The following is a 25,628-nucleotide window of genomic DNA, read 5'->3' on the forward strand; positions in this document are numbered from 1 at the left end:
ATGTATCATCACGCAGGCTTCTGCCGCCGCCGGCGATCCTCTTCGACGTCATCTACCGCCTCGACGGTATCCTGGACGTCCAACCACCACCATCACGACCAACAACAACACCGCCACCACCACCACCACGACGTTGTCGTCGACAATGTCCGCGCCGCTTGCAGCGGCAGCCAGATCAGTGCGGCATCTTCTTCTTCCCCGCCGCCATCGCCGTTGTCGTCGTCGTGCAACGTGCGGACCTGCGAGGGCATGACGGCCGACGAGACGCGCGAGCTGTGGAAGTGCATGCTCGCCCTGCAGCAGCGCTATGGGTGCTACAACTCGAGGCGGATCGACCTGGCGGCCAACGCCGGCGACGACGAGGGCGTCAACCTGATGCGTGAGTCGCGCCCGCTTTCTCTTCCATGCGCACCACATTTTTCTCTTTTCTTCTTCTTCACCTTTGGTTAGGGGATTTCACGTTGGGTCGCCGACGGCGTAGCAATCTCCTACACCAGCAAGACAAACTACATGCCTGGTGGTCGGGCCGAGAAAAGAAAAATGCACTGGACGATGACGGGCCCGCTAACACGGTCGCACCAGCAAATCCCTTCATCATCGACACGCTCAACAACTCCGTCATCGACCTCCCCAGCGAAGGGTGGGAGATGCTCGACCGGTGTCTCCGCGGCCACGACGAGGCCTGCGCATCTGCGTCGTCGCCATCAGCTGCATGCCAGAAGAGCAGCAATAAGCCCAACAAGTGCGAGGGGAGACTTGTTGTTGCTTGTGCCCGGCAATGAGTCCAACTGTGGACGACACTTCGCGCGGCTCGGAAGTCACGACACGAAACATTTAAAGCAACGACGGCGACGACGATGATGCGACAAGGGAGTGAGTGGCCAGTGGCTCTCGGAGAGAATGACCATCTTGGCATTTGAGACGGACGGCATGACGGCGAGTGGGAAGAACGGGAGCGGCACGGAACAGGACGTGCGCCGCGGCGTTGGCATGCATACATACACTCGGGACCGAGGGAGCAGCAGGACTCATCGCTTCACTATCCCCCTTTTCACTTCTCACTTCTGGTCAAAACCATTTCACCATGTAATGCTTTTCTTATTACCAAGACACCCTCGATACCCCTCCACGTTTTTTTTACATTCAGACTGAAAAGCAGCCTTATATAGTCCTCTCTAAAATCCTCCTTTTTCTCTCTCACATCTGTTTCAAGCTCTGGTAATCGTTCATCTGTGAGCGAACCAGAGATTGTGTGTCGGCACGACACAATACCAGCAGCTTGTCAGTCTAGCAGCTTGCATCTCAATGCCGACAGAGTCATCAGACTGTTTCAGGTCGTACTGCTCTGTCCGCCCTTATCACGCGGTGAGAGAGGGGGGCGCAGTGCCACGCGTGTATGTGCTTTCGTGCTGGCTGCTGCACCGGCATTGTCCCTCCTCCTCACCACATCATCGGCTCCATGTCTCAGATCTCCGCATCTGCCCACTTACACAAACACGCGCGGGGAAAGACACCATAAGCCACGTCAATTCTGCAATGCCTGACCACCACCATTCGAGATGCGCGCCCTCCGCACCTTTCGCAGGCGAAGCAAACCCTGTCCATTCGCCGGCTTTTTCATTTGTCAGCCCCTCGGAAGCCGCGGCCTGTCCCAATCTCAGACTACGGCACGCATCGTCACCCCTCTTCGTGGGTGCAGTGGTGGCCGCGAGATACTAAGAAAGGAAGGCCTCTCTCCCTAGGCCAGGAAACGTCATGTGCGCAGACCAGCAACCGCTCACCGCCCCCACTTAAGCCCGCTGATCTCAACGACACCTCGGGCCGTGCAAGGCGTTCTCGTCATCCGGCCAAGCGCGAGCGAAGCCGCTCCGGTATCGCTTCGTTATTTCCTTCTAGCAAGTAAGGGGTCGGACGGAGCCGCAGCTCCGATAATGTCGCCTCCGTCGGAGGGCCGGGTGTTGTACCCGGTCGGGATCCGCTGCTTTCGACCGCGTCGTGTGTTCATTACGTGTCTCCTGAACTTCACATGCTGCTGAGAAACCCCGCGTGCTCAATGCCATTTCAACCTATACAGGTCAATCGCATTTCGGCTGCTACAAGTGCTCGACTGACCACACCTCAACCTGCGCCATTTGCCTGATTCCCTGCAGTCATCAAAATTTGACCCGCTCTTGAGGGCTTTTAAACAAGAAATGCGCTCAAAAACATGACAATGACAGCGTGTGCGTGTTTGATCCGAATCTTTGCAAAAAGAGCATGAGTTGGGACATCATGCAACAACCGTGGACTCAAGCACTGTCCACCTAAACTCATGCCAAGACACGCCCCTGACGTTTGCGCCTGCAACCCAGAGTAGGTAGGTAGCACCCCGGGTCAGGTGGGTGCAACAAAACAAGTCCCCCTCGCAAGCAAGGGTATCGTTCCCAGGGGGGGGATCGTCAATGGATGCTTCGCTGTTTGTGGCCCAAACCGACCTTGCCGACGCTTCTACCTCTGGCAGCAGCTTCTCTATCGCAGGAACGCGGGAACAGGCAGCGCACCACCACGACATGTATCAACCGATTTGAAATGCGATTTCTGTCACGCATCACGCATCACGCGGATGGCCGCTGACCGGTAACAAACGCCCTGCGCCGTGTTAGCATATCTCGTGAGCCCGAGGCGAGAGGTGGCTCACGTATAGGTGTAGACGTGGATCTTGTTGGTTTTTAGCTCTTCTCTGACCAAGGCCAAGAGCACCTGGACCTCTTCGTTGGTCCAGTTGCCCATGCGAGTGAACATGGCCAAGGTGTAGGCCTCGAGAGCCATGTTCAAGAACTGATATCGAAACCACCTCCCGAGCTCCTTCAGCGCGGGGTCCTTCGGCCAAGAGCCTAGGGGGACGATTTTCTGTGTAAACTTTACGTGCTGGAACCCGGCGCCCCCCAGCATGCCCGGAAGCTTGGGTGCGATGTCGAAACCGAGAGGCTCGCTGAGGCGCCGGAACTCGGTGAGCCACTTGTGTGTTGCCGTGTCCTCCGTTAGCGTGCCGTCGTCACACCAAAAGTTTGGTCTGCCCTCAGAAATCTCGACCCAGCCACCGGGCTTGATGTGAGCGAAGCACTGCCTCAACAGAGCGGGCCAGTCCTTGATGGCACCCGCGAGCGTTCTCGCATGGATAAAGTCAAAATAGTCCTTCTCGAAGGTCCATTCCAAAGTAGCGTCGTCGATTTCGAACTTGACATTTGGTGGTACCCTGCCCCCCAAGGTCAGCTGTGTAAGCGGTATGTAGAAACATTTGGGGAATACTGACCATTCGGATTGTATCGGGCTCAGATCGGTTCCAATGACTTCGGCGGACGGATATAGGTCGCCCATTGTGATGGCCTAGATGCAACATGTCAGTTCCCGGTTTTAAGACGTTGCTGCTCGCAATCGCTTACCCACATGCCAGTCCCCGTCCCCAGGTCCAATATCGAATGGGGATCCTGCAGTTGAGTAACACACGGGGACCCGTCGAGCGTGAGTAAGAACACATGATGAGTCAAGTCGAGGCGCTCTTGTTCTAGCTCGTCGTTTGGGAGCAGGTACTGACCGGCACGGTAGGAATGGTACGTGCGGCCATTTTCGTAGACATATTCAAATATTGAGGACCGGAGGCTCTCGGTCTGCGATGCATCATCAGAGTAGTCGGAGAAAGCATCATCGTTGGCGTCTTCAGGCTGTGGGTATACAAGTCAGTTTGTGTTTGCCGATGGAGTTGCAGGCAGCGAAGGGAGACTGCTCACCTCGGCTTCTAGGGGCATATATTGTCCGTCTGGCTCGTGCGACGCCCGCGATGGGTCGTGGTCCGTGTGGATTGACTTGCGCTGTTCCGCCATGGCCTGGACGGGGCTTGTTGGGGGGGCGTTGTGGGAATGGTCCGAGCCGGGCGGGACGGGACGGCTTCTTGCCGGGCCGAAGTGGCGCCCAGCCTGTGCTGGATCAACGCCAGCGACTTGCAAGACACTGCAAGGCGTCTGCCGCGTTGTGCCTTCGTAGCCAGCACCGAATCCAGCACTGGAGACCTGGTGCAGCGTATTTGCTTTTTTTTTGCCGTTTGTCGATGGGGGAGCGACCGCGGGGGAGGAGACGGAATTGAAAAGGGGGGATCATGTCGAAGGGGTCCAAGTGACTTTCTTGCGACGTGAGAGCGTCAGTACATGCATGTATTCCAACTGTCAAGCCAAGCCGGGTCGGGTCGTCCGGTAGGAAAGCTCAAGGCGGGAAAGCGCGTCCACGTCCGCGGGCTGCCCCTGCCTTGACGGTGCAGTGTGGCCAACCCTGATCCATGGATGGGCTGTCAGGGCTCTTTAGTGGCAGGTGCAGTTCAGCATCAATTGGGGCTAGGCGGGCCGCCATTCAGTTCAGGGACTGGACTGTACCGGACCCTGCAGCGTCGCATGGCTCCGTCGGACCACAGCTCTCTGCGATTGGTGCCATTCTGGCCAGGTCCAAGAGGCGAACCTAAAAGACGTTGATGCCAATTCACACATGACTTCATCCTGCTGCAGGCTCGGCGCAGTCGACCGCTCCGCCAACCTATGGTTTCCGCCAACCTCCACAGCTTTCCGGCCCCTGCTGGTCCTCTCCCTTTAGCCTGCCGAGATGGCCTACACCTACCTACCTTATCCAATGGCAAGCACCCAGAGGTCATACCACCGGCCCCTGGCGGCCGTCGCCGCGACGGGATGCGACGCTGCTACTGCCCGCCCGTTGCGGCCATCCATGCATACATGCACGGCTTCGTTCCAGAGCCACGGCCTCGGGTCGGCCTGTTTGTCGCTCGTGTCCCATCAATGATGCGCGGAGCGTTTGTCGAGAATCACTGAGCTTACTGCGCAACCATGAGCTGGCAAACGCAGCTGCTCTCGCTCGCGGCGGCAGGGCTTGCCTATCTCGTCTTCACGGCCATTCAGCGACTCTACTTCAGCCCGCTGGCTGCGATCCCCGGTCCCAAATGGGCTGCGTTGTCGCTGTGGAACGAGTTCTACTACGACGTCGTCTGCCGAGGCACTTTTATGTGGAAAATCCAAGACATGCACAGAGCATATGGTGCGTGTGCGCCACGCCGATCTTGTGTAGTAGCAGTTAACTGACCGTGTCTCACTCTCAGGCCCCTGCGTCCGAATCAACCCCTACGAGGTTCACATCCTCGACCCCGACTTTTACGACGAGCTCTACGTCAACACGAAGCGACTTGACAAGTACAGGTGGTGGACAAATCTCGCCGGCGCAGACGGGAGCTCCTTTTCCACAATCACCCACGACCAGCACAAGCTCCGGCGCGGCGCACTTAACCCCTTCTTCTCCGCCCGCTCCGTCACCAGGCTCGAGCCCTTGCTCAGATCCAAGATCGACAAGCTTTGCGCCCGCTTCGATGGCTTCGTCGAGTCGGGCGAGGTGTTGCGCCTCGATGCTGCCTTCATGGCCCTCACCATGGACATCATCTGCGACTACGCCTTTTCACACGACCGCAAGTACCTCGACGAGCCCGACTTCAAGCTGCTATGGAAGCAGACCATTATCGGCGCCTTCGAGGGCGGCGCCCTAGGCAGGCAATTCCCCTGGATGCTGCCCATAATGAAGCGTCTCCCCCTCTCAGTGGTCTCGGCAATGAACCCGTCGGTGGGGCACCTGTTCAGCTGGCAGGCCGTCGTCAAGGAGCAGGTCAAGCCTATAGTGGAACGCGTCGACGACATCACCTTGTCGGGAGACAAAGATGCCTCAGCCAAGACAATCTTTCACACGCTTCGTGATAGCGACCTTCCTCTGGAGGAGAAGACCTCGCAGCGGCTGTGTGACGAAGGCGAGATCGTAACAGGGGCCGGCTCCGAGACGACCGCTCAAACTATCACACGCATCATGTTTTATCTCAAACATGTGCCGCAGACGCGGGAGAGGCTGCGAGCTGAGCTCGATAGTGCGATGTTGAAAACAACTGCGACTCCCTCGTGGACTGAGTTGCAGCAACTTCCGTATCTGGTACGTTTCTACCTCCAGTAGTTACCAAAAGGCGCTGACCATTGCAGAGCGCTGTTGTTAAGGAAGGTCTACGCCTATCGTACGGGACCACGACCCGGCTCCCTCGCATCGCACACGAGGACATTCGGTACAAAGAATACGTCATTCCAGCAGGAGTGAGTGCCAATGAACTGACCTGCCAACAAGTGTCTAATAGCTCCACAGACCCCCATCTCAGAGACGCCGTATTTTGTCCTCATGCACCCAACCATCTTCCCAGACCCCACGACCTTCAAACCAGAGAGGTGGCTAGAGCCGTCCGCAAAGGACGTGAAGCTGGACAGATATCTCGTTTGCTTCGGCAAAGGCAGTCGCCAGTGCTTGGGCTTGAAGTGCGTATCGCCACCCATTATAACCAAATTAACGGTCACGCTAATCAGGACAGTCTTGCCTATGCCGAAATATACCTCACGATCGCGGCTGTCGTCCGCCGATTTGACTGGGACATGTACGAGACCACCCTGGATGACATTGTCTGCAAGCACGACTTTTTTGTAGCGGTTGCCAGCCTGGACAGCAAGGGCGTTCGTGCTATACTGTCCTCGAGAAGGCCCTAGATAGACAAACTCCGGGTCGAAGCACATTGGCTGTGGCTGGGCTGGCAACATCCAGGCAACCAATGCGTGACGACCACGACGGTGACGCAGCGTTCAATGAGATTTATTATGACTGACATGGCACCCAGAACGGGCTTTTTTATTGTCTTCGAAATGAATGCCGGTCCGTTGCTCAATAGCCAACCATGCTCGTCCTGCTGGCAGTGAGCTTATAAATCACGGGCTGTTGCCGGGTAATAGATCTCACCGACACGGCGAAACAGCTCCCGAACTTGGTGTCTTGCAACCTCACAAAATCGTCAAGTATAAAGAACTTGAAAGTATCTGGAGGTACCATGCGCGGCGTCCCCATATTCCCACCACAACCCTTCTGCCTTTGACACCGCTGTGAACTATACGCAATGGCAGCAAACACGTCTCTTGCAGGCCACGATGTCTCGGTGATTGGACTTGGTAACATGGGAGCCGCCATTGCGAATTGTCTGATGCGAGCCGGAGCCAAAGTGACCGTATGGAATCGAACATCATCCAAGACTGAGGAGGTCGTTGGGCAGGGCGCCATCCCCGCATCGTCGACCTCCGCCTGCATCGCAGCCAGTCCCATCACCATCATCTGCCTGTTATCCAACGCTGTGGCACAGCGAGTCTTGTCAGACGTAGCAGATCTCTCCACGAGAACAATCGTCAACCTAACCAACGGGTCTCCCGGACAGGTCAGGCAAGTGGCCGCGCTCCTACAAGGCCACAAAGGCGCGCGATATCTTCACGGAGCAATCATGGTGCCACCCATGCTACTCGGACAACCAACCTCCATGACTCTCGTCTCCGGCTCGTCAGATGCGTTCCACGCCTGCACGCCCGTTCTCTCCGCACTGGGCGCGCCGCGTCACGTCGGCGAGGACATCGCACGGGCGCCCCTCCTCGACAACGCGCTCCTCAGCCTCATGGGCGGTATGTTCGAGGGCTGGGTGCAGGCGCTGGCGATTGCGCAGCGCGGCGGCGTGGACGGGGTCGACTTCGCGATGGGGCTGGCCGGCCCGTTTGTCAAGGCCGCGGCCGACTGGCTGCCGCGGATTGCCGAACATGTGCGCGATGAAAAGTACAAGGGCGGCTCGCCGCTGACGATGCAGCTGGAGGCGCTGGACAATATCGCGGCGACGGGGGAGGAGCTGGGCGTGCGTGTGCTGCTCGGGTCGCTGAGGGATGTCATGGAGCGGGCGGTGAGGCAGGGGAAAGGGGAGGAGAGCATTGCTGGGTTGGTGCCGCTGCTCACAAGGGAGAAGGAGTAACAGCCACATGGTGGTTCTTGCCAAAGAGTAATGTATGTGTCTCTGTCTACATAGGCGGATGCTCATGTTCATCCCCTTCGCCAGTATATTACCTCTACAGCCCTTCTACATGTAGGTTGGGGCGAAACGAGGCATCTTCCCGACTAGCCACAAGACAGACGATGGAAACAGCACGCTTCAAAAGTACCTTGCACAGTTCGATATCACAGAAACCACGAGCATCGCAGAGCCGCGGAGTATTGCTACCCAGCGCTATATAGCACCGTCACTGGAAGCCTCGGCGGCTCACCCTACAAACGGGGAGAGGCGACCGTTGTGTAAGTACATGATTAAACGCCCTCGCCGCTAGAAATCAGGTTGTGTACGGTGCCTTTGCGCTGGTGCACATTATGAGCACCGTAGCACAGTTCCAGAAGCAAGTTTACCAGAAGTAGACTTGTTGCAAACAGTGAAGCATGAGAATAGTCCCGCATAGCCTAATTTCAGGATGTTTGCGGCCGTTCATCTGTTCGTCTGGTCCGTATAGGATTTCATCGTTTGTTCTGAGCACCCGCGTCGTTGACACAATGTCGGGCATGGACACGATTGAAGCGTAGAATGCCTAGTGGACTGGAATATTCCCTTTGCTGGTTGTGTCCGGCGCCTACGAAGACACTCGCCCACAATAGCGGCGATGCATCCCACAATTGCTCTTCCCTTGCGAGGCCAGACACAACGCGCGATGCAATGACCACAATTGGTCTGCTTGCGAGACCGCACGCCGTTGTGCACGCCGCAGCGGCCGCGCGTTGTCGATTGTGAACAGAGCACAGCGCAGCAGCTCAGTCTGTGATTCACAGGCATCGCCCCGGGTAACCGCGATGTATGCTTCTCTCGTACGCGCGACAGCTGTTCAGCGCAGCTGCCTGGCACTCACAACAGACAGACCTTTGTATCTATCTATCCATGAGCTTTCATCAAGTCCTTGCAGTTGTCAACCTTTCAACTCTCACTCACCCTAGCGTTCTCACAACCGGTAGGGCGGCCACACGATCGCCTGTGCTGTCCTAAGACCCGCGCGACGTTCTCCTTCTGCTTTCTCTTCCGTCCTCGTTCATGGTCCGTTGTTGAGTGCTTAAACTGCCTCTTGGGCGATGGAACCTTTGCCAGTTCCCACGTCGCACGGAGGCGAGCTGCACAATGCGCTGCACGAAGCCGACGGCCTCCAGCAAGACGTCGCCGTCGAAGCGCTCGCCGCCTGTGTCATCACACCACGCTACACAATCGCACACGTCCGCCTCGAACGCGAACAGCCGAGACATCGTCGAATTCCCGCGCGTTTCCGCTGCTACGTGCCCTCGCCACTGGTCCAGTGCTGGAGCCAGGACAGCGTGCCCACGCCGCCCCCATCGGAACACAACTCGAGCTGTTCAAGCCCCAGCCGCCACGACGACAACGACGACGAGACATCGATCGCTGCAAGACACAATAGTCCTTCTGGCCATGGACTTGAGAGCCCCCATGTCTTTCAATACTCTCAGCTGGTTGTCGAAGAAGACAGCTCCGATGAGACGGGAGGCTGGCCGCTCGGCGAGGAGGGCGTTAACGGAGCGATGAGCGAAGGGGAGATGATGATGCCTCAAGGAGGTGCGGGCGAGCTGACGATGAGGCCTGATGCGGACTACGCGACCATTTTCCACGAGTTGTCTCTCGCAGAATTGAAGCACAAGCAGCGTCGGCAGCTGCACGACCACCACCAGTTTCACCACCATCATCACATTCAGCAACCCGTGCCACAGCACACGCAACGACGTCCCACGATCCTCCAGCCACCCATCGGAAGCGGCCGCCCCGGTAAGACAAAGTCGCAAGGTGAAGAAACTCACCATTTCCAGAATCAAGGTAATTTGTTCTCACGTATGGCTGCAGAGGTCGTCGCCGCGGACATCGCACGGCCCCTGGGCCCGGTGCCCTGTCTTCGGACCCCCACCAACGGATGGCCGGAGTATCCCCCGAGCGAGCCTTTGCAGCAGCTGGACCAGTGCGGCCCTCGCATCGAGCAAGAACAAGTCTATGGACTTCCACCATGGCATGGGGCCTTGAACGAAAGGATCATTGACGCGGAACTTATCGGGTTTGGTGCTGGACTTGGACTACGTGTCGCCCCGTATGCGGAAGGGTCTGCCATGCAACGCACGAACGAAGAAGGAGAAAACTAAAGGCTCGCGACTATTTGAGCGACCTTGCCTGAAAAACGGGCGCTCGCAAGTAGATTCAGGAAATGTTGCATAGACAACGTTTTTCAACAGCAGAAAGTCCCGGTTTGGGTGGTTATAGCGAGACGCATAGAACTGGACATGACGGGCCACGGGTTTGACAGACGTTGCCCAGCCCAGTAGAACTTGCGCTTCAGCCCAATTCAATCAGTGCCCTAAACATAGCATAAGAAATCTGTTCCATTGCTCGTAACGTGAGTCGGGAACCCTCATTTCGCCATGAACGACAGCTGACCCCCTTTTTTTCCGCCGCCATATAACATATTCCTACTCGCCGCGTTACGGCCCCTACCACCCTCACGGTCCCTGGAGCACGGGACCGCGTGGGGCTCGCCAGGCCTGCTCTGAACGGCGGCGGAGTGTGTTTTACGTCACGATGTGGGCAGCTGTGGAGAGAGGAAAGCCATGTGATCAGAATCGAACGAGGTCCGTTGAGACTTTTTCCGGAACTGAAAGCCCTAAGATTGGGATGGAGGCCTACGAATTATACGCGGCATTGGCGTAAAGACCATGAAGCGGCTGGCGGAACCAAAGTCTCATCAACTCTACCTCGCCTACTTGGAGCCTCAATAGTGATAGACGTGGAGGTCGCCGCTGACGGCCAAAGGAGAAACCTTATCCGCGTTTGAGCAAGCTACATTGGCCCAAAGTTTTCGGCCAACTAACTAACTTGCTGCTTCAAACTTGGCCGACACTCCAGAGTCCACGCTGCCGCCGCATTAACATGGCCCCGCTCCCCCGCCCCCTTCTTGGACCCCAACAATCCCCCGCAGAGCACACGAGGTGGGGATCGCGGAGGAGCAGGCCTGGCCCGTCTTCATCATCGCTCCAGTGAGTGGGCATTGCCGATTTACGCGGACGAGATGTCCCTCCTTCGACCACCCCTTCAGCAAAGACTCTGGTGTAGCTGCGGTGCTTCAATTGCCCCCAATCGCTGCCTTGGGCATTGCCAGTCAGGGGGAAGGGAAAGTCCAACTTCCTGCTGGCCCCTTGTCCGCATCGGCTGTCGGTGGCGGGCCCTTAATGTTCGTTCTCGGTCAACGCCCGGCCATGTGGCGCGTCGGCGCCTCGGACCGCGCGCTGCTCGCTGACCTCGACCTATTAGGGGGGCCTTGGCTCAACGGCGAAGGACATGGACGACGACGAGGCAGCGCCGGATAGATGGGTAAGGTACTACCACGACGTCTGCGATATCTTGTCTTTTGTGTATATCGTCGCCGGATAATCTGACTGCGTTCTCTCTCCGCGCGTAGATAAATGCAAAATGTTCAAGGGTTGATAGTTCATGCCCTCTGTCGCCCCTGAGTTCCACATCTCCAGAGGCAGTCCCCTCCCCCCGCATTCATAGAGGCATCGCAGCTTAATCGACAGTAAGAGCATTCACAATCTCAAAGTTGAGCACAAACAGTCGCATGGTTCTCCGGGAGCCGAGTTTAGATGCTGAGCTCTTGGTCGTCATCAAATCGCGAAAGGGCATACGATCCTTCGCCGCATCCTCCGCGCTCTAGCCCCAAGCTTACCGAGCTCCATCCCGGTTTCCCCCGTAGCAGCTACTACTACCATTGCAGAGTCTCCCACGATGGCGGGCCTTTCTCCCCTCCACCATCCTCTGGTGGAGATACAAGAGGGACATCCCTACGGATGCGACCTTATGTTGGGGCTAGCAGGGAGCTTCAAGAGCCGTCTTAGATGTCGGGAGGCGGTCCGTCGACCGTAGGTAGCTAGCGTCTTTGCGCCACGGGGACTATGTGTGCATGCGTGCCAATAGATGAGACGCGCCATGAACACGCGAGGGAAAGGTAAGACGCGAGCACCAGGTTCTAGAGGTGGCCGCGAGCGCATGTATCACCTGTGCATTGGCTATTTGCGCCGGGCCGTGACGCACATACTGCCGGTGTAGTGCTTTGGCGTTACCAGATTCCGGGTAATATAGAAGATAATTGCGCGGTGGCTGGTGGAAAGGAGGGGAAGGCGTACTGTGAGGCATTAGCAGATTCGCTACGTGTAGGTTCTGGGGAACCTTGACATGCTACAGACGAGGTTCGAGGGGCTATCGGCAACTTCAAGCACAAACGATCCTCAAAAGGCATGTCGAACGCTGGAGACATGACATGGTTTACAGTCGAGGTATTGGGTCATATATCCTGAAGTATGGTTCTTATGTCAATTCGTTACAGGTCGCTCGCGACTAGGTCATTTTACACGTTAATCGTCTTCTCCACATGCTGCTGCGTGCCGCGCTCCTCCTCGGCAATGCGCTGCTTCTCGTTGTAGGCCATGTCCTTCTGCTCGGCGTCCCTGTTGCCGTACAGACCGATCTTGTACCATGGGAGGTCGAAGAGGCGGTCCATGCTCTCCAGGCTGCGCCCACTCGTCTCGGGCACGGACAGCCAGACCCAGATGCCGCCGATAATGGTGACTGTTGTCAGATCAGCTTTTGTCATTTACAAGTTGATAGCCGACATGGAGAAAATTACCGGCCGCAAAGCACCAAAAAGTGCCCTTGGGGGAAATTCCGCCGTCAGACACGGGGAGCAGCATGTTGGGAACGGCACGCGAGTTGCCGTACTGATTGGCGAAGTGCAGCGTCATGGCCCAGGACGTAGCCAGGGCACGGATTCTGAGAGGGAACAGCTCGGCTGTGAGGAGATACTGCATGGAGTTCCAGCCAAGCGCCCAGCCAAAGCCAGAGATGTAAATCATGGCGATGGCGCCACGGCTTGCGCCCTTCTTGTCGGCAGGCAGCACGAAATTCTTAACGACGCCCATCTCCGGAACGGCCGTCAAGAAACCTGCCACGTATATCATGGCAATAGCTTGGAGCGTAATGCCTGTGAGAAGAGCGCGCTTTCGCCCAATAACGTCGACCAGGAACAGGGCGCACATGAGCGCCGCGATCAGCTTGATAATGCCAAAGACTGCGGTAACGAGCAGGCCTTCCTCGCTTCCGGTGATACCCAGAAGGGCAAACAGGTCTGGCGCGTACAGAGTGATGGAGCCGGCGCCGGACCACTGGGAGAGAAGCTGGACCATGGTGGCGAGGTACACGCGGTAGAGATTGCTCCTGTCGAGAAACATCTCCTTGATCTTGCCGAGCCAGCCGACACCCTTGGTGGCTTCAAGCTCGTGGTCTAGAGCGGCCTGAATGGCAGTGATTTCGCCAACGACGTATTCGCCGTCGACAGGGAGGTGGCGAAGCTTGCTCATGACCTGGGCAGCACGATCGGGCTTGCCCTGCTTGACGAGGAACCGTGGCGACTCATACTGGAAAAAGGTGAGGATAAAGATGATGCCGGCCATCATGACGTGGAGACTGCTGGGCACGAGCCAGCGGTTGTGGCTGTGGGGGTCCATATGCAGTGCGGCGCCGTAGTTGGTGAAGTAGGCGAGGACGATGCCGATGTAGACGGCACCGGTGAAGAAGCAGGTGCACAGGCCTCGAACCGATGCTGGGGCGACTTCGGCGATGTAGACGGGCCTTGAGAGCATTGTCAGATAAGTCCAAAAAGGATATTTGTGTCCTGGAGGCAACGTACCCGACGACGGGCGTTTGGCCGACACCGAGGCCGGCGACGAAGCGGCCCGCGTAAATGGCTCCCAAATTTCCGTTGACACCTCCGATCATGAAGATGACGATGCCGACGACCCACAGCGCGCAAAGGACACGAGTAGCTTGGATACGGCCGATACGATCGCAAATCAAGAAAGCGCTGCGAGGACAGTAAGCATTAGGTGTCGTCGCGTAATCGTGGGGGGGCGTGTGGTGTTGGTAAGTAAACTTACATGAGCGCACCGGCGACGGAGCCAATCTGGACCATGGCCGAGACATTGGCCTTGATGTTGGCCTGCTCGATCTTGGAGTAGCTGGAGTAGTTAATCGTATCCTTGAAGTCAGGCGAGTTGAAGGCGCCGGAGATGAGGCCCTCGTCGATGCCGCGCGCCGCGCCGAGCAGGCCGAAGGAGACGACGGCGAACCACAGTCGCCAGTTGAAGACGCCCTTTGGCTCGCCCAGGTCCTTCAGGCGGAAGATGTTGACGGGCTTCTTGACGCCGCCTGCCATTGTGACTGACTGCTATGTGTCTTGCGCTCTTAACACGAGACGGGGAAAAAATACAGAGAGGTGGCGAGACCGCGGGGAGGGGGGGGCGGGATGCGGGATGCGGAATATGGAGGAGGAGCGCTGCGCGTCGGCGACGGCCTGAGAGGGCAGATCTTCTTATATACGTATCCCTTGAGACAAACCCACGACACGGCACCGCCGTCCGCGGTTCTTCTCGAACTGGAAGAGCGGCCGAGTACCGGCCGGGGCGGCTTCAAGGTCATGTGGGGTGTGGAGGAGAGCGACGACATGGAGGGCGACGGAGTGCGCGCCTCGCCCACATCAAGGATGCAAGCCATGGTGGATGCATGATGGGGGGGCCACGGGCAAGAACCGGAAGTGACAGGGATGCCTTGGAACGTCTGGGGAGAAGTCGCGGGGGACGGAGACGGATGTGCAGTGTTACCAAGTATTCGTACCTTGTGCTAACCTTTCGCACAAAATACCTGGTACATGGTGGTGGTGGTGGTGGTTGGCCGTGTTAGTGGGTGGAGGCGAGAGAGGGTGGCGGAAGGTGAGACCCGGAGGACGCTGCTGCTGCTGCTGCAGGGCCAGCGAGCCAACGGTGGGCCCTGAGAGGCTGCACGGCGGGAGAATTGCCTGCCCGCGGATCTGGCAGCGAAGATCATCTAGATTCTGCCTGGAACGGCTCATCTCTTAAGCTTAACTCGCTCGCTCTTAGGCCTGTTGGTCGCTGACGCCGCTGTAACGTGACGCTGTGACGAGCTGGATGGCAGGTGCCGGGCGCGCCACACCAAGAAGCAGGCGCGGCCTGGGCCAAAAATGCTGAGCAGGCAGTCCAGTTTCTCCTCGTGGCTGCCGCTTGCGGGATGCTGCCTCGATCCACCGGGGCAAGCGATTCCGTTCTGTTCCTCGAGGGCGTGCGTGCCTCGAGGCCGTTGTTCCCCGGTTCTCCTTCGTCGGCTGCCGCTGCCACCACTACACCATTACCCCCATCCCTGATCATGACACATATCATTGGTACGCGCGGGCATTGCGCATAAGTATACGGGCAGTTCGCATAAACACACATATAGAGAGTTCTGCTAGTGCCTATATCACGGTCCTTTAGCAGGGCACAAAGATGCGCCCATTATGAAAGCCCCTCACGCGAGTGCTTCATCGTCGAGGCCGGCGATTGAGATGCCCCCTCCCGCGGCTATTGACTCCTCCGCTCCCCCAAAAGTCGTTCGATCAGGCGGTCCATGATTACACACTGCAGCTGGCGGGTTCCGGCACCTGGCCATCTCTTCGTTCACGACTGCCCTGTGTGCCTGCCCTGCCTTGCCTGGCCTGGCCTTCCCGCCGCCACCAACTCCAGCAACTCCGCTTTATACAAGTTAGCGCAGCGCATCCCATCTCCAGTGGCGCAACTCGTTTCGCTGCTCGTAACAGGTCAGCGCCAGAAGGCTGGCACCCCACGCGGGCTCCTCCCCGCCCAACCCGCACTTAAACTGCCGCGCGAGGGGCAAAAAGGCAAAATACCCTATGTAATACGGAGGGGATATGGGGGGATCCCGGTCTGGTCGCACCGCCTTGGCTATAGAACCAAACCCCACGGTGGAGGTGAAAGGTGCTCACCTTGACTATTACTCAAGATCAGCTGGACGGAGGTTGGCCGAGCAGGTCGCCCTGGTTCTTCCTCCTCGGTTCCCCTCGCGTCTTCTTTCTCATCTGTTTTTTTTTTCACCCACCTGGCCATGTCGCCGTCGCACGACTCGCTCGTGTGCTGTGCTCGCCAAGTGCACTCACTCCACCGTGTGCGACGTGCGGAGAACGGCGCCGTGGGGTGGGCGCTGAGACCACGGGCCTCGACGCAAGACGAAGGAACAAGGGCGAGCACGACGGCGGTAAGATACCCCGTGATGCCCGTGCAGAATGTTCATACTACGTTCAAAGCACATAACGTAGCATCCCGCGAGGGACTGCCCGTTGGCCCGTGTGGTCTCGCCTGCTGAAAAACATGCTGCTGAACCACGCGGGGAATCCGTGCCAGGAACGCCCACAGCCTGACATGGCATGTCAACCGCTGCCGATCATGGGCACGGATGGGGGGAGATGTGGGATGGCATGGCGCGCGGGGTGGGCGAGCACGTCCGGGGCACCCCTGGTTTGGCCCTCATCCAGCCAAATGGATTGCCTTCTATTTGCAACCGAGTAGTCGGCGACAGTCGGGTCCTTTGTCCGCCACGATGTGCCTCACCATCTCCGCCGTGACTGTACTGCACGCACACAACTACTTCGTGCAGTATGAGTGATGCTCGGCGTACTGTACCCCGAAGCTGTGTGGCAGCAGCGGCGCGCGGTCGTCAACTGTGGCGCCGGAAGCACGGCACAGAGGTCGTTTTGTTGGATCGCCTGGCCAAGCCGGATGGCGTTCTGGGCATGCAAGCCCAACCAGGGCAAGGCCCTCGCGCAACCGCACTATGCTCATATTCGCCAATAACCCGTGGTATGTCATGCAGTGCGAATAGCATCTGGCCGTGTGGCTCAATGGCAGAGCGTCTGACTACGATTGGATAATCAGAAGGTTGCAGGTTCGACCCCTGTCTCGGTCAAAAGTTAAAGGACTTCGTGCTTGCATTTTTTTGCTGGTGCTAGAAGCCTCAGTCAGATATATTGGAATCGAGTGGCGCTGGCTTTTTTTGGTCTGCTGCTCGGAAGTTGCTCTGGCAGTCGCGGAACGTGTTTTCAGCCATGTTCTTCCTGCTCCGACTAATATGTCCTTTCCATGGTGTAATACCCACGCACCCTCACGCGAGGGCTTATTATACTATTTTTGCACCGTCTTCACCCACAAACCCAACCAGACTCGAAAAAAGCCACGAGCAGGGCAAAAAAGACAGACACGCAGCAAAAATGTGACCGAGACAGGGGTCGAACCTGCAACCTTCTGATTATCCCAATCGTAGTCAGACGCTCTGCCATTGAGCCACACGGCCAATTGTGAATCACGAGCCGGATCGGAAGCGACCCAGCTGATGAACGTCCCACGCGCTATTAGGCCATATGAGCGCGACAGGAGCGGGCCGCGACAAATTGCATTTACAAGTAGCGGAGATATTCGCACGGTCGGTGGTGCAGTGTGGTGGTGTCGTGTGTGTGACGCGAGAGCCCGATATTCCACCATGGAGGGTCCGTGATTGGTTTTGTCCGTTAAGTCGTGATGTGGGCCGAGACCGAGAAATACCCTGAGACGCAGGCGCGAACAGTATACATACGAATCGGCTTTTGTGATTAGCTGGAAGACAGTACGGTGCCTGATCAAAGAAGCAGGGGAACATCTCGCAACGGACTGAGAGTCGGCCACTCCGATACTACCATAAGACGGCATTTTGCGTCGCAGTCAATGGCGTGCACATACTGCACGTTGCGCAGATCCGTGGCTTGACAACTTTTTATTATTATTATTGCGGCCTGGCGCAGACCAGAGCAAGTGCCGAGTCCGTCGTCGGCGAGTTCAGCCAGCCACCGCGCGGCCCAGCAACCATCGCCGACGATTCCCCAAGTTTCCACAGAGGGGCGGGAGGACGTTGGTAGGTGACGTTGGCACCGACCAACGGTTGTCGTCTTTGGCTTTTTAAGCAGTCCGTTCGACCTACTACCCAGCTCATGTGTCAAAGGACCAACAAGTGCAAACTACTCGCCGAGCGTCGCAACCACCAACGGGCAGCCACGAGTACAAATACTACCCAACAGACGTGGAGGTTCGCCAAGACCCCAGCGCTGAGCACGCGAGCGCGACTGATGCAACCCACTTCTGTTGTGTCTTTGGTTCGGCCGGGGCTACTGCTCTGCGTGAGCCCTTGGATGGCGTTTGCCCCCCTGGCTCACCAAGTGCTCATTGCTGTATATCATACAGAAGATGGCAGTCGATTCGCCATGAACACAATAATTCGGGTGTTGCTCTCGACGCCCTATTGTTCTGACGATAGTTGCTGCCGATCAAAGGCGAGCCATCGAGGCCACTAACATCTCGAGCACTTTTCAGAGGTATCTGCGACATGACGTTTGGCGGTAAGACGGCTGCAGGGCCAGAATGCGTCCGCTTTAGGCCCAATATCGGCTCCATATCTTGTAATCATCGCAACTCCCCCGAAACGTGAAGTCGACCTCGATAATGTCCTGAAAGCCTTCCTTCATCTTGGGTTCCCGGTAGCGAGAGGCGAACCCGGTGAAGGCCAACTTTGGCAGAACTTGTCTTGATTCTGGGTTGAGGGCCGCATTATGCGCACGAACGGCATCGTTGTGCTCGCATAGATACAGCGGCGTTCGAAACCACACGCATCGTATCGGCACCTTTGCCCTGTTTGCCACCTCCACCCACACTGCACGCGTGTCCGGGTCGGCGTTCGTGTTATCTGTTAGTTGAGCGTGAGCTTTCGCCATGTCGCAACATACAGGATGAGAGATGTACCTATTGCTATGGACTCGCCTTGAGCCAGCAACTCCTTGGCAACCTGAAGACATTTGTCGCGGGTTTTGAGCGTATCCTGGTTTATCCTTTCGTAGCCGAGAGGCTTGAGGTAGCTCCAGTAGAATGTACTCTTGCCAGCTCCGGGAGGTCCACAGAACAGGACCACATCCCGGTCGTTTTTCTTCTCAAACACAACAGGCCCCTGTGGTGATGAATCTTGCTCATACGGATAGTTGATCAGGTCGAAGTCGCGCTGGAATTCCCTCGGCTCATGTCCTAGAAAGAACTCTTCCGGTGTTTTGTAGTCGATGCCGACATTGTGGGCGAAATTCCTGTCCGAGCAGCTAAAGTCCTTGGCTGCTGCGGCGACAGTGGCACTGTCGCCGGCAGGCCCAGCGATGCGGCCACCAGCATCCCCAACAAAGAAGCTGTTTTTGATATCAACCTCGCCCCCTGGGATGTCGTAGTCGTCGCAGACTTCCTTCCACATCCCTGTCCTCGGCTTCCTATATATGTCTCGTCCCGTCGCCGCGTAGACACTGGTCGGGAGGTTCAAGCTGTTCAAGATGGCGCTGCATTTTTGTTTGAAGTCTCCCACACGCTTTTGCGCTGATGCCTTGGGTCCTTTGAATCCGGGCTCGAATTGTAGCGTCAGGCCGGCCTGGTTGGAAAGTATCACGACTTGGTAGCCGTGATCGTTGTACAACTCTCGCAGTCGTCCGGGCACGGCGCTGTCCCACCATTTCCAGTCTGTTGCTTCGCTGGCATGTTTTTTGCCGGAGGATGTGGTAATTAGGGTCGAGTCGAGGTCGAAGGCTGCAATCTTGCGCCGCGAAGGTGCGCTCGCATCGTGGTTCTCCGGCACGAAGCTGCCGACGAGTAAGGTTGCGGGCACGTCATCGTTCGGCCCTCGTTGTGACCAGGCTGTGCGATCTTTGGGCTTCTGTGACGTGGGGGTGAAGAAGTTGGCGACGGCGCTTTCTGCACTCAGTCAGTAAGCAGTGAGGAAAGCGGTAGATGCTAGCCATACTGGTCGTGTTGCTCTGTAATGCACGCTTGACTGGAGGCGGGGATATGGGCCTGTCCGTGGCCTTCCGCTTTGACGGCGGGCCAGCTGGTGCCATTGTGACACCTATCTTCTGCTGCAAGAGTCGCCCAAAGTGTCGCATACCATTTAATTCGAAGGCGCACGGCGCGATGGAGAGGATATAGGTGCACTGGGAAGTATGGGCCACGATGATACGCGGGGCGCACAGTGGAACGCGGAAACCACGACGCGAAATCACGTGCCGCGAACATCCATTGAGCCACCTGCCATGATGGGGGCTGGCCCGCCTTGGAGCTTCTGGAACGTCACTTTGAAGTCGACATCAGGCTCTACGCTGCAAACAGAACAAGCTGGGCGACTTAGCATCTTCAGGGCACTCAAGTAGCACTTCACTCTATTACGCCAGAACATTCAAGACTCGGCCGAAGTGCTCGCAATACGACGCAAGCCTAGCTCAGATCAAAGCTCGTCCTACTAGCCCATCACACGGCATCAGTTTCTTCGCCATTGCCAGGGCGACCACGCCATGTATGAGCTGTTTCTCACGGCGCTGGTTGAAGACGCCGACTTCCAGGCGGCATGTGCCGTCCTGAGCGGCTTCTGCGCAATGCCGCCGTGGGAAACGGTCAATCGAGTCCTCTACTTCCAAGGACCCCCGCGACCAGCAGGCATCTCAAACCAGAGCTCCATTGACAAGCCTATGCGCAAGGACGTCGCATTCCTGTACAAGGAACTGCATCAGAACCTCAGTCGCCAGTCCTTTGTCCTTCAGACGCGGTACGAAGTTCTCAAGGATCGCGACATGGGCCCTTCATCAACGTCGCAAGACCTCGACGCTATGTCGGGAATCCTAAGATGGGCCGACTTTCCAGATCCTCCAACCGCGAGGCCGGTTCTCACGCAACGCAAGATTGTCGAGCTGTGGGAACAGAAGAGACTGTTGTCGGTGATGCGGGATAACAACTATCTGTAGGTCGGTCCCTGTGTCTAACAAATGCCGCTGCCCGCTGACCATGACCCACAGGTTCAAGACGGAGACAATCGAGGAGCTCTACAGGTTCTTCCGTGACGACATCGAGTTTCGTCTGTCAAGGTCATACTTGGTCAAGCCCATCAATGACTATACGCCGCTTGGGTCCGCGCAACATCATCCAGCCGAGCCCTTGCACACTCTGCCAGCGTGGGAGGGTCTCACGCCAATGGACGGCCAGAATCGTTGGATCCTCCAAATCAAGGCCCACGTGCTGCAAGACAACAAACCTGATGAGATTCGCAAGGCTCAGGACCAGCTTATGGCGATCCGGAGCGAGCTCGACGGGGTCTTTGACTTCAAGACGATCGACCGCAAGGTGCATGATACTCGTGTTGCGATGCAGCAGCAAGGCATCCAGGCGCTGCCTCAAAGAGTCATGCTGGGCAAAACCTGAGGCTGCTGAATCGAGTCTGGCGGACACCTGAATTTCAGGGCAACCGGCCTGGTGCTGCGCGGCGCGGCCTGCGGCGAAGGAATGCATCCTCAGGAGGCGTCTTTTTCATTCACATTAGATACCCAATCATCCCGATCACTCACCCAGGTGCTCCCCCCTTTATCCGATGATATTCTCGTGGTGAACGCGAAGTGGTCTGAAACGCCGTAGTTTTGCGCGCGCACCCTACGGCGTCATCGTCCTTTGCGTGCCCTATTCACTGCTTTTCCCTGCCTCGGTTTGCACGTATGGTCCTTATTGCCTCTTTTCTTGTATGTGTACCTGGGCCGTGGGAAAGGCGCTTCTCATGTCCGTGACCCCACTTGGACTAGCTGATGGCGCTGTTCGCCTGAACAGCTGCGGGCAGCTGGGCAACAGGCCCGGCCCTGGTCGTCATCTTTGTTCAGGGCAGAACCACCCTACCGTCCTCCCAAAATTTTCCCTTCTTCCTCTGTGAACTTCTGTGATGGACATCATCCGAAAGCGTTACTACAGCCCCTCACCCACAGCAACAACATCTTTCCATAAACTCGCTCACACAAGCGTAGGTGTACCCGCAGATCTTTATACACAGCCTGGAATATATAACGAGCGCTCACATGCTTTTACTACAGCATCACAGATACCAACATGCGGGATGAACCGTGAGTCAGAATTTCCGAACGCAATGACGAAGCACCTTTCGCTAACGTCGCCTGCAGGTTCGACTTCGCGCGAGGTAAGCATAAGCTTCACGCGTATGTCTACAGACACCATGAACGCCCCGCTCATATAAGCTACAATACGATATAGACTTCAATCCGGGCCAAGATATAATGATGCAGTGCTTTGAGTTGATCATCGCACGCCTACGCCGAAACTACCGCATGATCCAGCTGTTCGTATCCGCGAACAACGGCCGGGGGCAACACATGAACAAGTACCCGGAGTAGGAGTTTTACGACACGCTCTGGCGACTCAGCATAAACTGGCGTGAGACAACCACTTTCTAGCTCCCACGAGTTTACACGGAAGCTTCTGACTTACCATTATCTTTTATGAGGACAGCGGTCAACGATGCACTCACGTGGGCAGACGAGGAGGAGCGGAGGGGGTTGATCGCGGCTTGGCTCGGATACACCTTGCCTTGACCGGAACGCCTGACGGGTTTCGGGCTCATCTGGAGTGTATGTCCGGTTGTCTACCGTGACCCCAGGAGGTGGATCAAGCTCATACGTCAAGTTCCTACAGTTGATCATCAAACAATACGCCACCTTGCCATCACCCTGGAGGCTCGCTCACGACAAACGACAGAAGTGTTTGTGTATGATTTGCGTCCCCTGCTACCTTGACGACTGTTTTCGATCATAATGCGCACAAATAAGACTCCTTCAAAACCGGTCGTCAACCGTTGGAGTTTGGATCCTATCTTCCGAAACACAATGCCGAAGTTCATCAGTCGACCTGTTTCCCCACCACCATGACGCGCCGTCAAGATCAGTCCCTTCGTCCCTTGAGCCCGAAGATAACATCTCCAACGCGGTGATGCCTTCGCAACATGTCGTCTAGGGGCCCGTCCAGACCACCTGCCGTGACACCATGCGTCCCCATGAAGCACGAACGATCAACCTCATCGCGGGGAACGGTGCACAACGCCCCAGCTGTCAACACACCTTCTTTTCGCACACACACACGCACGCCCCCCCTCTTCACGACCAGCCGCAGCGTCGCATTCGGCAACGATCCGACTATCTGATCATATATCTCCTGACTGGACCGTGGGAATCTGACAGGTTCCCCCCCCCCTTTCCACATCCGCGAACGGTCTGCGCCATCCACTTTCCACCCCCTTCCTTGGCAGTAACCCCAGATTCCGAAGGAAGACGCAGCACGACGGCCGCCACATCCGTCGAAGCCGCAGCTACTGCCGCGCGCGTCAGTAATGTGAAAGGACCCTGCGTGCGATGTTCAGATCATGGAGGCTCCCCCCTAATGGACCTCCGCTCACATGCGGTGGCACATCGCGCGACGCGTCGCGCCGGATTCGAGAGACGGCTATCCTTCACCCCTCCATTCTGTCATGTAGAAATCTTTACCTCACGCCCTATCAGCTGAGATGAGGGCAGCTCTTGGCCCACTGATATCGTCAAGGCGGCGGCGCCACTGGGCCCCCCCTCGTGCGACCGCACTGCTCTGTCGAGGTGCGCGCGTAGGGCGGCGCCTGCTTTATCTCGGCCGCGGAGAAGAAAAGGCGAGATGTAAAGACGAAATCGAGGGCGAGAGCGAGGACAATAGCGGCTCACGGCACAAGCCTGGTACCAATGAGAAAGTTGTAACCTGCACCGTGGTCCCAGGACCCTTCCAGCGCCTGTATTCTGTGAGCTCTCCGTTCCGCCATTGGCGAGTCTTGAAGCCCGAAAGGTGTATGTGTGGTGGCTGCAGGCGAACAGACGCGACTCTTCCCTATCAGCCGAGGGTCGTTGCCGGCGTCGGTGGCCGCGTCGCCGACATATCTGCCTTCGCTCTTTCAGCATGCAAGGCACTGGTGGGTGAGTAATGAGGGGCGGGTGGGAATAGCTTCGGCTCTTCTCGGCAGCGTAGCACAGCTAATCTCAAGAATACTCGTCAGAACGTGCATCTCTCTCGTAGACGCCGTCTCTCTGCGGTTGAAGTGGTGTGATGCCTACGGTCGGCTGATAGAGCGGCCGTTTGTGATGGCGATGACGACGCATTGCAACCCAGGCAGATGCGACTTACACCCAGTCAAGCTGAGACGAGCAACACAGAGGAAGAACAGAAAAAACTCCGAATTGACGACACTCGTATCTTCTCATGCCCAATACCACAACCGTAGCATCCGTGCGGCCCCAGTCTTGTCCGCCAGGAAGCAGTGTCGTTCGTCTTTCATGGTCTTCTCTTGCCATCCATCCATCCTACCCTACATGCAGCCGCGAGATGCCGACATCCGTACTGCAGCATAGCCAGTGTCCGCCTCATCCGTCTCATCTCCGTAAACCGAAAGAAAAAGGTGTTGAATGTCAAGTCGCCACGTGAGCCGGGTTGGGTGGGTGGGATCCATTCACACAAAAACCGCCAAAGAGGTGAGGTGAGCGAGATTCGCTGGACAAGTGGACGAGGGATGGGCGCGCGGGCGCGTTGCTGTCTGTCTCTTGACCGCAACTCGCGCCACGTCACCAGCTGGACCAGACACTCTGACCGGGCGACGGTCGTTGTTCTTTCCCTTTCCGCCGCTTCGAGGCTTTCAGGCGCGCAAGACAGACAGACAGAACACAACTCGTCACCGCCAAGAAGGAAAGCGTGCATGCAGCAGCAAATCCGCAAGCTGTGCCGTGCCTATTTCGCGCGCAACAGGGCAGAAAATGGGCAAGGCATCCTTGCCGAGAGCCACGTTTTGGGAATCAAGAAGTCCCCAACCAACCAACCTGGACTAGTAAAAGAAAAGGCCATTGTCGAACGGCATCTATACACGTCTCTCACTACGTACTAGGGTTGAGCGAACCGCTCCCGGAAACCATAGTCTTAGTCTTAGAATAGAGGCTCCATCGTCGGGGGACCGTGGCGCGGCGAGTGCGACTGGGTGATGTGATGCGCCAGCCACCACCATCTGAACGGTGCATTGTGCGTCCATGTACGAAGTACTATAAGCCACGCGACTAACCTCCCTCGGAGGACACCGCCCGGACCTGCATCGAAATGAACGCAGCGAGGCCATCAGGCGACGGGGGCGGGCAATGCAGTATTGTACCAAGGACAGGTCAGTGATCAAGCACGGAGATACATCCGTAGGCATCAATTGGGCCTCTGGCGGAGCCTGGGCTAAATGCATGCCCAGAAGCAGCTGCGCGCATTCCATCGCGCGCGCCCCCGAGCTCTCTTCGTTATGCCCAAAGCTCTGGGCAGAATTATCGTGGCGGCGGACGCGTACCCAGGGAGGGGGGCGTACGTTCCTCAGTATCAGTAGCAGCTTGGGTTCAAGAGCTGGGCTGGGCTGGGCGGACGTGTTGCGCAACCTGACATATCGCAGCCAAGATCCGGCGCAAGCCCATGGACAGCCAGGCAACGCGTCGAGGTCGACTGAGTACCACCGCCCCCAGCTTTTGCCGCGAGTGTCTCCCGGGGGGTCGGCGAATGAGCGCCCGCCACACGACGCCCGCTGCTGCTGCTGCTGCTACTGCTGCTGTCCAGCAGCCCTGATGCCAGTCGTTGCCCAGCCTATCGCGAACTAAGGCATCATCTGTCTTGTACGTGGCTCGCAGCCGCCGCCCCTACGTACGTACTGGCTTCGCACCCTAGGTAGGGCCTGGGTGGGCACCAAGCAGCAGCATCATGATACCTACATGGGCAAGGGGACGTGGGAGCGCTCGGGTCGTGTCTTGCCTGGCATGCTTGGCACCCATGACGAACCCGGACCAGGGTAGACTGACCAAGAGCCCTGCAGGGCGAGCTTCGGCGCA

The 25,628-nt window shown here is 57.2% G+C and overlaps 10 protein-coding genes and 2 non-coding genes across 14 annotated transcripts; 8 read left to right on the top strand and 4 right to left on the bottom strand.

Annotated features, from left to right (window-relative positions):
* Positions 1-782, top strand: JDV02_002448 (uncharacterized protein; the record flags this gene model as incomplete). Its single annotated transcript, XM_047983477.1, has 2 exons — positions 1-379; positions 583-782. 2 exons carry the CDS (start codon positions 1-3, stop codon positions 780-782), a joined length of 579 nt encoding a protein of 192 aa, XP_047839448.1.
* A 1,282-nt stretch (positions 783-2,064) lies between these two features.
* On the bottom strand, positions 2,065-4,267 carry JDV02_002449 (uncharacterized protein). The gene is made up of 5 exons (XM_047983478.1): positions 3,768-4,267; positions 3,423-3,701; positions 3,293-3,366; positions 2,678-3,235; positions 2,065-2,628 (listed from the first exon to the last, which is right to left on the bottom strand). Exons 1-5 carry the CDS (start codon positions 3,858-3,860, stop codon positions 2,595-2,597), a joined length of 1,038 nt encoding a protein of 345 aa, XP_047839449.1. The 5' UTR covers positions 3,861-4,267; the 3' UTR covers positions 2,065-2,594.
* A 297-nt stretch (positions 4,268-4,564) lies between these two features.
* Positions 4,565-6,770, top strand: JDV02_002450 (uncharacterized protein). Of its 2 annotated transcripts, XM_047983479.1 has the most exons (5): positions 4,565-5,073; positions 5,135-6,003; positions 6,051-6,158; positions 6,208-6,374; positions 6,428-6,770. In XM_047983479.1, the coding sequence occupies exons 1-5, from the start codon at positions 4,866-4,868 to the stop codon at positions 6,597-6,599; spliced, it is 1,524 nt and encodes a 507-aa protein (XP_047839450.1). In that variant the 5' UTR covers positions 4,565-4,865; the 3' UTR covers positions 6,600-6,770. The 2 variants fall into 2 exon arrangements, with proteins under 2 accessions (XP_047839450.1, XP_047839451.1); XM_047983480.1 differs by having other exon boundaries at positions 5,135-6,374.
* A 230-nt stretch (positions 6,771-7,000) lies between these two features.
* JDV02_002451 (uncharacterized protein) lies at positions 7,001-7,888 on the top strand (the record flags this gene model as incomplete). Its single annotated transcript, XM_047983481.1, has 1 exon — positions 7,001-7,888. The coding sequence occupies one exon, from the start codon at positions 7,001-7,003 to the stop codon at positions 7,886-7,888; it is 888 nt and encodes a 295-aa protein (XP_047839452.1).
* Positions 7,889-9,021: 1,133 nt separating this feature from the next.
* Positions 9,022-10,086, top strand: JDV02_002452 (uncharacterized protein; the record flags this gene model as incomplete). The annotated part of the gene is made up of 2 exons (XM_047983482.1): positions 9,022-9,721; positions 9,797-10,086. The coding sequence occupies 2 exons, from the start codon at positions 9,022-9,024 to the stop codon at positions 10,084-10,086; spliced, it is 990 nt and encodes a 329-aa protein (XP_047839453.1).
* A 2,189-nt stretch (positions 10,087-12,275) lies between these two features.
* On the bottom strand, positions 12,276-14,280 carry JDV02_002453 (uncharacterized protein). 2 transcript variants are annotated; one of them, XM_047983483.1, is made up of 4 exons: positions 13,927-14,280; positions 13,680-13,853; positions 12,621-13,621; positions 12,276-12,562 (listed from the first exon to the last, which is right to left on the bottom strand). In XM_047983483.1, the coding sequence occupies exons 1-4, from the start codon at positions 14,202-14,204 to the stop codon at positions 12,342-12,344; spliced, it is 1,674 nt and encodes a 557-aa protein (XP_047839454.1). In that variant the 5' UTR covers positions 14,205-14,280; the 3' UTR covers positions 12,276-12,341. The 2 variants fall into 2 exon arrangements, with proteins under 2 accessions (XP_047839454.1, XP_047839455.1); XM_047983484.1 differs by lacking the exon at positions 12,276-12,562 and having other exon boundaries at positions 12,568-13,621.
* A 2,442-nt stretch (positions 14,281-16,722) lies between these two features.
* On the top strand, positions 16,723-16,801 carry JDV02_002454. Its single transcript has one exon. It is a non-coding gene; the product is annotated as a tRNA-Arg (tRNA).
* A 304-nt stretch (positions 16,802-17,105) lies between these two features.
* JDV02_002455 lies at positions 17,106-17,185 on the bottom strand. Its single transcript has one exon. It is a non-coding gene; the product is annotated as a tRNA-Arg (tRNA).
* Positions 17,186-17,627: 442 nt separating this feature from the next.
* pnk1 (DNA kinase/phosphatase Pnk1) lies at positions 17,628-19,876 on the bottom strand. Its single transcript, XM_047983485.1, has 3 exons — positions 19,691-19,876; positions 18,661-19,641; positions 17,628-18,604 (listed from the first exon to the last, which is right to left on the bottom strand). The coding sequence occupies exons 1-3, from the start codon at positions 19,827-19,829 to the stop codon at positions 18,294-18,296; spliced, it is 1,431 nt and encodes a 476-aa protein (XP_047839456.1). The 5' UTR covers positions 19,830-19,876; the 3' UTR covers positions 17,628-18,293.
* A 147-nt stretch (positions 19,877-20,023) lies between these two features.
* JDV02_002457 (uncharacterized protein) lies at positions 20,024-21,333 on the top strand. Its single transcript, XM_047983486.1, has 2 exons — positions 20,024-20,677; positions 20,733-21,333. Exons 1-2 carry the CDS (start codon positions 20,235-20,237, stop codon positions 21,133-21,135), a joined length of 846 nt encoding a protein of 281 aa, XP_047839457.1. The 5' UTR covers positions 20,024-20,234; the 3' UTR covers positions 21,136-21,333.
* Positions 21,334-21,790: 457 nt separating this feature from the next.
* Positions 21,791-22,376, top strand: JDV02_002458 (uncharacterized protein). Its single transcript, XM_047983487.1, has 4 exons — positions 21,791-21,818; positions 21,876-21,892; positions 21,967-22,146; positions 22,222-22,376. The coding sequence occupies exons 1-3, from the start codon at positions 21,805-21,807 to the stop codon at positions 22,104-22,106; spliced, it is 171 nt and encodes a 56-aa protein (XP_047839458.1). The 5' UTR covers positions 21,791-21,804; the 3' UTR covers positions 22,107-22,146; positions 22,222-22,376.
* A 1,916-nt stretch (positions 22,377-24,292) lies between these two features.
* JDV02_002459 (uncharacterized protein) lies at positions 24,293-24,661 on the top strand (the record flags this gene model as incomplete). Its single annotated transcript, XM_047983488.1, has 1 exon — positions 24,293-24,661. The coding sequence occupies one exon, from the start codon at positions 24,293-24,295 to the stop codon at positions 24,659-24,661; it is 369 nt and encodes a 122-aa protein (XP_047839459.1).
* Between the last annotated feature and the right edge of the window lie 967 nt (positions 24,662-25,628).

This window comes from Purpureocillium takamizusanense, chromosome 2 (genome assembly GCF_022605165.1).
Source record: "Purpureocillium takamizusanense chromosome 2, complete sequence".
Classification (NCBI taxonomy): Eukaryota; Fungi; Ascomycota; class Sordariomycetes; order Hypocreales; family Ophiocordycipitaceae; genus Purpureocillium; species Purpureocillium takamizusanense.